The 8,988-nt window shown below is 45.3% G+C and overlaps 1 protein-coding gene across 1 annotated transcript; it reads left to right on the top strand.

Annotated features, from left to right (window-relative positions):
* Window positions 1-539: 539 nt before the first annotated feature.
* Window positions 540-8,307, top strand: b3galt1b (UDP-Gal:betaGlcNAc beta 1,3-galactosyltransferase, polypeptide 1b). The gene is made up of 2 exons (XM_056580514.1): window positions 540-641; window positions 5,654-8,307. The coding sequence occupies exon 2, from the start codon at window positions 5,893-5,895 to the stop codon at window positions 6,877-6,879; it is 987 nt and encodes a 328-aa protein (XP_056436489.1). The 5' UTR covers window positions 540-641; window positions 5,654-5,892; the 3' UTR covers window positions 6,880-8,307.
* Window positions 8,308-8,988: the final 681 nt, after the last annotated feature.

Here is an 8,988-nt window from a genome sequence, read left to right as displayed (position 1 = left end):
GTTTGGAGGGTGATAGTTTGGAGGGCTAGACTGTGATAGTTTGGAGGGTGAGACTGAGTGGTAGTTTGGAGGGTGAGACTGAGTGGTAGCTTGGAGGGTTAGACTGTGATGGTTTGGAGGGTGAGACTGAGTGGTAGTTTGGAGGGTTAGACTGAGTGGTAGTTTGGAGGGTGAGACTGAGTGGTAGTTTGGAGGGTGAGACTGAGTGGTAGTTTGGAGGGTTAGACTGTGATAGTTTGGAGGGTTAGACAGTGGTAGTTTGGAGGGTTGGACTGAACGGTAGTTTGGAGGGTTGGACCTCAGTGGTCGTTTGGAGGGTTAGACAGTTGTAGTTTGTAGGACTGATCTCTGTACATTCTCTCACAGCGTCAGTCTACCTTGCTTTCCCTGTTCAGAGGAGTCCGCCTGCTCCCTCTCGGATTGGCTGAGAGTAAACCGGACTACGTTGTGATTGGCCGAGAGTAAACCGGAATACGCTGTGATTGGACGGACTCTCATCGAGCTCTGCGTCGTTCATTGCGCTACCATCAAATAGCTTTAGGAACCGTGCGTTAGGATGCTGAGCCAGACACCTCTGTATCATCTGTATCATCTGTCTCCTCAGCACCACACGTCCCACTCGGATGGACACACTGACAGAGGTAAGCGGTTCAATGGTTTTGTTTAGTATGTTTCTATCTAATGTTGTTTGAAGCGAGGAGAAGCAGGGGAACGGACTTATTGTGCTCCTCCTTGATGTCGTCCTGTCGGATCACCGCTCTGTCGGCTGCGCTGACTCCTTCCGCATGTCCGACAGGATCATTTCAACATCGATGTGTTTTTGGTGAAAACGATGTAGGATCTACTAAGAGATGTGATGTCCCGAGCAGAGAAGTGAAATTAGACGAGCAAGTTGGAACCCTTAACGACAACATCTGGACATCCTATAGGCTCATAATATAGAATAATAAATACAATCAGAATGATATGGGCTAATCTAATACAAACAGAATGATTTAGGCTCATCTGATACAATCAGAATGATATAGGCTCATCTAATACAATCAGAACGATCTAGGCTCATATAATACAATACGAATGATATAGGTTCATCAATCAGTATGATATAGGCTCATATAACAAAATACGAATGACACTTGACATGATGAAACATCCGACTTTCCTTAAGCAAAGATAGATTATATATCCCCAGAACAATTCCCATTTCATACAGTAGCCTACTATGATTGTGTTGCTCTTTATAATAGTGTATTGCTTATTATGATACAGTTTATTGTATCTTATAAAAGTGTTTCTAATTATTATACAGAATAACGTATAATGTAATGGCTTATTAAACAATTAACATTTAGGAAGTTGTGGTTCCATAAAAAGCTTACTGTATGCTGTATGTTCTCATGTTTGTCCACTTGGTAAACAAACTGGCCCAATGAGGTTTGTAGTCGACTTCTGCTTCCAATCCTTCCACATGTTTTCTCCTTTGGTGCACTTGGAGGTCGCTGACTTGACTCAGGCACTATTTTATTGCTGAACATATCCTACTTATGGAGGGGAGCAGTTTTCCCATTTATAGGCTTTATAAATCGGAAATCATATTGAATTCAAATCTAAGGATGTAACTTTTATTTTGTTTTGATGATGAGGATAATAATAATAATTCATTGAATTTATAGGGTTGAATTAATTTTATTCTGGACACCCAAAGCGCTTTACAGTGAAGGGGGGAACTCAGTAACCAACAACATTGAGTAGCACCCACTTGGGTGATACACAGCAGCCAATCGGCGCCAGAACGCTCACCACACACCAGCTTGAGGTGGAGAGTGAGGGAATGAATGAATCAGCCAATTATACAGGGGGACGATTAGGCTCATTCAGATTGAATAAGCCTGGTTGGGCAGTTTTAGCCAGGACACCGGGGAATCCCCTACTCTTTGCGTTAAGTGCCCTGGGATCTTTTATGACCTCAGTGAGTCAGGACCTCGGTTTCACGTCTCCTCCGAAGGGCGGGGTAGGGATAGAGCACATCAATAAACATAATTTTAAAAAGGAGTTAAGCTAAAATGCAAATTTACATCAGATTCTGATTCAATATAAATCAGTAGGTGAGAAAATAACTCTGTGTGCTCCCTTGAAAAGTAGCTGCAGAATGTCAACAAACCAAGCAGTTCTGAGCCAACATTCCTCTCCTGCAGAATGTTTGAAGCTAGAGTGTTGAAGCTAAAGGACGCCTGGTTCAGGTCTGTTTAGGGCAAGAGCTGAACTTTATAACCTCAAATAAAATGTAGAGCCTCTGCCACTAAGGTAAAGGGTTAAGGTTAGGGTTAAGCCTGAGTGTAGGTAATGGTAGAGGGTTAAGGTTAGGGTTAAGCCTGAGTTGAGGTAATGGTAGAGGGTTAGGGTTAAGGGTTAAGCCTGAGTTGAGGTAATGGTAGAGGGTTAGGGTTAAGCCTGAGATAAGGTAATGGTAGAAGGTTAAGTTTAGGGTGGGCCTCTTTTGATCCACCACGTATTAAGCGTGCCTTTTCAATTCCTATGAGATTTTTGCAAGAAGGAAACAAACTCCTGTCCTTCAGTTTGTACTGAATGAAGACCCTCTGGGAACACAACGTGAAACCAGCTGATAATGAAGCCCTTTAAGATGGTTGCCAGGATGGATTGCAGTAATGAGCATGGAAGTCTCAATGAATGGTGTGTTCGCTGCAGTCACACAGGCTCCTGGGGCATAAAACGGATGTGTAGATTGAAAAGACAGAAACCAAAAACGTGTCGTTCTTGTTGCATATATCATTCTCTGCTGATGGGTTAACCTGAACAGGGTGTTTCCTTCTGAGTTCTGAGGCTCTCCAGGTGCTGATAGTTTGGCCAACCTTTAGAGTCTATCAGACGGAGTTCCACTGGTGACCCTTTTAACCGCTGGCCAGCTGGTGTCTGCTGTTATAGTAGACGCCATACTATATACCATACTATAACATACTATATACCATACTATAACATACTATATACCATACTATAAAATACTATATACCATACTATATACCATACTATAACATACTATATAACATACTTACTATATATCAGACATATTCAGGAAATCACTTTCCATGCCAACTGCTCCTCATGTGTAAGCTACATATACTTACTTAGCACGGCTGTTAAATTAATCTGATAACTGAAAGACTAGAGATGTGAGAGGCTTGATGTTTCTGTGCTTTATTCAGAGGACGTCCGCTAAAGACTAGTGCAGTTAGGGTTAACCCTAGCCCTTACCCTAGACTAGTGCGGTTAGGGTTAACCCTAGCCCTTACCATAGACTAGTGCGGTTAGGGTTAACCCTAGCCATTACCCTAGACTAGTGCGGTTAGGGTTAACCCTAGCCCTTACCCTAGACTAGTGCGGTTAGGGTTAACCCTAGCCCTTACCCTAGACTAGTGCGGTTAGGGTTAACCCTAGCCCTTACCCTAGACTAGTGCGGTTAGGGTCAACCCTAGCCCTTACCCTAGACTAGTGCGGTTAGGGTTAACCCTAGCCCTTACCCTAGACTAGTGCGGTTAGGGTTAACCCTTACCCTAGACTAGCGCGGTTAGGGTTAACCCTAGCCCTTACCCTAGACTAGTGCGGTTAGGGTTAACCCTAGCCCTTACCCTAGACTAGTGCGGTTAGGGTAAACCCTAGCCCTTACCCTAGACTAGTGCGGTTAGGGTTAACCCTTACCCTAGACTAGTGCGGTTAGGGTTAACCCTAGCCCTTACCCTAGACTAGTGTGGTTAAGGTTAACCCTAGCCCTTACCCTAGACTAGTGCGGTTAGGGTCAACCCTAGCCCTTACCCTAGACTAGCGCGGTTAGGGTTAACCCTAGCCCTTACCCTAGACTAGTGTGAAGAAGGAGTCAGCGGCCAAGCGGCTCTGCCAGCTGCCCCTCAGGCTGCCTCGGACCTCGGGCCTCGTAGCACTGCTCTGAAAGGAGGGCTTATCACGCCCGTCCTTTGGATCAGCCAACCATCCCCAGTGCATTGTATTGTTGCTCCATTGGCAGTGAGTCGCCCCCATACAGCGGAGGAGACTCTCACCTTGTAGCATTAGCTCTGTTTACCCCCGGGCATGCTACCCTGTCCAGTGCCCGCTGTAGCGCTCTGTTTCCTGTCATGGGGCCGGCAGAACCCTTTGCTACAACCTGGAGGGTTAAATCCACTGCTCTATTGAGTATTTGTTGAATTATTTAATATTTTAATAGTTAGCTTTTGTTGCAGAGGCCTCAGATTGTCCTGTATCAACGTGTATTCCGAATTACATGTACAAAACATTACTTACAAATAAACAAGACTGGTAAAGGATCGGCTTAGCTCATGAGGTAGAACAGGTTGACTGGTAATCGGAAGGTTGCTAGTTTGAGTGTTGAAGTGTCCCTGAGCAAGACACCTCACCATGACTGCTCCCGACGAGCTGGCTGTCGCCTTGCATGGTTGACTATGCCGTCGGTGTGACAATGTGTTTCCTAACCGTTGTAAATCGCTTTGGATAAAAACGTCAGCTAAATGCCCTAAAGGTAAAACATTAGTTATCATACCGATAAATAAGGAACACATTAGTTAATTTAAGGTAACCCAGACTACATTAGATATACATTAGTTATCTTAAGGTAACCCAGACTACATTAGGTGTACATTAGTTATCTTAAGGTAAACTAGATTACATTGGAATACTAGCCTAGCTATTGCCAGACCAATCTCAATCGTAGTTTGCACGTTGGTCTTTGGAAGCTGCTGTCATTTTCTTCAGCAAAAGAGGCATCATCAATGGGCCTAGTTGAAATGACTCTGTACGGAATTGGCTGCTTGCCGTCGATTTCCTGTCGCTATTATTTTAAACCAGCCAACAGCGCGCCAGGGGGAAAATCCAGCTTGGTGATAGGCTCCCGCAAAAACGTATGGGTAGCAGAAAGAAATGTATTGCTCTTCTCCAGAGCCTTCTGCAGGGCGAACTTAAATCGCCGGCAGAATGGCCAGGGCTACCCAGTCTATTAGAATACATTAGTTCTCTTAAGGTAAACCAGACTATATTCGGTCTACATTTGTTATCTTAAGGTAAACCAGACTACATTAGGTCTACATTAGTTATCTTAAGGTAAACAAAACTACATTAGGTCTACATTAGTTAACTTAAGGTAAAAAAAATGACATTAGGTCTACATTAGTTATCTTAAGGTAAACCAAACTACATTAGAATACATTAGTGGTCCTCCACCCTTCAAAGGGGATTACTTAATACAAAATGAATGCTTTTTAAATGTATATTTGAGGTAGCTTCTGAATTAACCTTAACCTTAACTGTGGTAGTGGCACTTACCCTAGCACATTTCAGGTGCTAGGGTGTATAATCCAACATAGTAACATCACTAGATACCATTTCATAAAGTTAAAGGCATAATTTCATAATTGGATTACAGTCAGGACAAAGGTAAAGCATACCATGTCATAAAGGTACAATATGGTTAAGTTTCATTAAGTCTATTTTACATCATTTTGTTACAATAGCCTTAAGTTAAAGTTAGGGTTACAGCAACATTATATCGTTTTATCTGTTGTGTTCAAACTGTAGCAATTAATTTGTAAAATATTGATACAGTAATCTGTCCCTCCTTCTTTCTTTCCAGATATAAATGGAGGTTCAGGGGTGTCACATGAAGGAACTGGACGTCTATACAACGTTAAATGGCTTTGCATTAAAAAGCAAAACCTTATCGCTTCTCCCGAGAGTAATCCATCTCTGAGGATGAGTGTCCAGCGGCCCTGGAGCAGCAGAGGGCGGCCTCTCCCAGCCATGGAGCTACAATAGAAAACAACCTTCCTAGTAAACATCAAATGCACTCAAAGCCCATCTAGATGCTGCATAATGCCTTCCAAGGTCTCGTGTTTGTACCTTCTGACGGTGGTCTGCTGGGCGAGTGCTCTGTGGTATCTGAGCATCTCGCGCCCGTCCTCCACCTACGTGGGCCAGATGCACATCCCAATCCGCAAGGCCCCGAAGCCGCCCAGGAACGAGACCTTCAGCAACATCCACACGCGGCCCCTCAACCCCCACGCCTTCCGCTTCGTCATCAACGAGCCAAAGAAGTGCGAGGAGGTTCCCCCCTTCCTGGTGATCCTCATCAGCACCACCCACAAGGAGTTTGACGCCCGGCAGGCCATCCGGGAGACCTGGGGCGACGAGGGCTCCTTCGGCGACGTCCGCATCGTCACGCTCTTCCTGCTGGGCAGGAACACTGACGCTATCCTGAACCAGATGGTGGAGCAGGAGAGCCAGATCTTCCACGACATCGTGGTGGAGGACTTCGTGGACTCGTACCACAACCTGACGCTGAAGACCATGATGGGCATGCGCTGGGTGTCCACCTACTGCCCCAAGGCCCAGTACATCCTGAAGACAGACAGCGACATCTTCGTCAACATGGACAACCTGATCTACAAGCTCCTCAAGCCCACCACCAAGCCCCGGCGGAGGTACTTCACAGGCTACGTCATCAACGGGGGTCCGATCCGGGACATGCGCAGTAAGTGGTACATGCCCAGGGACCTGTACCCGGACAGCAAGTACCCGCCCTTCTGCTCGGGCACGGGCTACGTGTTCTCGGCGGACGTGGCCGAACTTATCTTCAAGACTTCGCTGCACACCAGGCTGATCCACCTGGAGGACGTTTACGTTGGCCTGTGTCTGCGCAAGCTGGGCGTCCATCCGTACCAGAACAGTGGCTTCAACCACTGGAAGATGGCGTACAGTCTGTGCCGGTACCGTCGCGTCTTCACCGTCCACCAGATCTCCCCGGAGGAGATGCATCGCATCTGGAATGACATGTCAAGCAAGAAGCACCTGCGATGTTAGGCTTATCTCCAAGGAGCTCCTGAGAAGTTAGCATTAGCTCAAAGGAGTGCCTGAGATGTTGGCATTAGCTCAAAGGAGCGCCTGAGATGTTAGCATTAGCTCCAAGGAGCGCCTGAGATGTTAGCATTAGCTCAAAGGAGCGCCTGAGATGTTGGCATTAGCTCCAAAGGGCGCCTGGGTAAATGATTTCCAGGGGGAAAACGGAAGGCCCTATACAATTTTTTCCTTCTTGCCTTTGTTCTCTTCAGTTTGAATGTGTCTGGTTCTGCTCAATGTGGTGGAACAGGAGATAACGTGGAGCTACTCCAGGCTCCTACGTATGTCAACCGGTTTGTATCTGCGTCGATCTGAGCGTCTGTCGAATGATTCAACCCAACGGTCCTTAAAGACATTCGCCTTGTCACACACGTGCTCATGCATTGAAATGTCTTATTGCTAGTCCTTTGTAATTGGTGCGGCTTTTACTTTATTCAAATGGGTTGAGGCCAATTTATCTTGTTTAACTTGATTATGCTGATGACATACATTGTTACATTCACAAAAATAACAGCTGTTTTAATTTATTCATTCAAGACTGAGAAAAACAAACATTTTCCATACACTAAATATAACTTCGGGAAGGACGACATAATGTGCTTCCTAATCTGCCTCATTCATTAGACTGTAGGAGGGCTCTGTGATTTACTGATGACATTCATTAGACCACAGCTGTAAGAGGGCTCTGTGATGTGCTGATGTCATTCATTTATTCTGTTTGATACGTGAGATGGAAAGTCTCCAGCAGGGATGAAGTGAACCCTTTCCATCAGCGGTTGCTGAATCCTCATGCATGCTACCCTTAAGGGAGTCGCTGTTCTCTGTTAACATGCTGCCCTTGAGGGAGTCGCTGTTCTCTGGTAACATGCTGCCCTTAAGGGAGTCGCTGTTCTCTGGTAACATGCTGCCCTTAAGGGAGTCGCTGTTCTCTGTTAACATGCTGCCCTTAAGGGAGTCGCTGTTCTCTGTTAACATGCTGCCCTTGTTTAAGGAGTCGCTGTTCATTACTTCTCAGTTTCTACATGCATTTATTTTATGGGCACAATAGTATGTTATGTTATGTCTGTATAATGGGCAAGCTACTGGTTGATAAATATACAGTTGGTAATCTTCAGCCTCATATAAAAGTACAAACACTGCATCATATCGTGGTAAGTACATTAGAATGGTACCAGACCATTCTTCTACTGCTTAAGATTGAGGAACTATTCTTCTCATCCCAGACTGTATATCCGGTGTGAAACTCAATGGAAGCACTATTGAAATAATGGACACTTTTCTAACAACAAAACTGGCTTTGACTTCCAAATTTTCTTTTTTAAGTTCCTCTTCAAAGTCTTCAAAGCTCTTTTACTGTGAAGCAGAATCCTTTGCAATGGTCCGCTGTTGTAGATTGTATGTTTTTTATATTAAAAAACACTTTATTTTATCCTGTCTGCTCAGAGGGATTATATTATTATTATTATTATTATAATTATTATTATTATTAAAATTATTATTATTATATTGCCTACCCATTCTGTCTGACTCAAATAACACTGCAGTGCTGCCTGAACCAGTCGATCTGCCCTTAACCAGTCGACCTGCCCTTAACCAGTCGACCTGCCCTGAACCAGTCGACCTGCCCTTAACCAGTCGACCAGCCATTAACCAGCCAACCTGACCCTTAACCAGTCGACCTGCCCGTAGCCAGTCGACCTTGCCCTTAACCAGCCGACCAGCCCTTAACCAGTTGACCTGCCTTTAACCAGTCAACCTGCCCTTAACCAGTTGACCTTGCCCTTAACCAGTCGACATGCCCTTAACCAGTCGACCTGACCCTTAACCAGCCAACCTTCCCCTTAACCAGCCGACCTGCCCTTAACCAGTCGACCTTGCCCTTAACCAGTCGACCTGCCCTTAACCAATCGACCAGCCCTTAACCAGTCGACCTGCCCTTAACCAGTCGACCAGCCTTCAACCAGTCGACCTACCCTTAACCAGACGACCTTGCCCTTAACCAGTCGACCTTGCCCTTAACCAGCTGACCTGGCCTTCAGCCAGTCGACCATACCTTAACCAGCCGACCTGACC

The sequence above is a fragment of the Gadus chalcogrammus genome, chromosome 20, assembly GCF_026213295.1.
Source record: "Gadus chalcogrammus isolate NIFS_2021 chromosome 20, NIFS_Gcha_1.0, whole genome shotgun sequence".
NCBI lineage: Eukaryota > Metazoa > Chordata > Actinopteri > Gadiformes > Gadidae > Gadus > Gadus chalcogrammus.
This window is presented reverse-complemented; position numbering and strand designations above follow the sequence as displayed.

Bases quoted from the DNA above. Each gene is read 5' to 3' on its own strand.
- b3galt1b (XM_056580514.1), top strand. From the start codon at position 5,893: ATGCCTTCCAAGGTCTCGTGTTTGTACCTTCTGACGGTGGTCTGCTGG.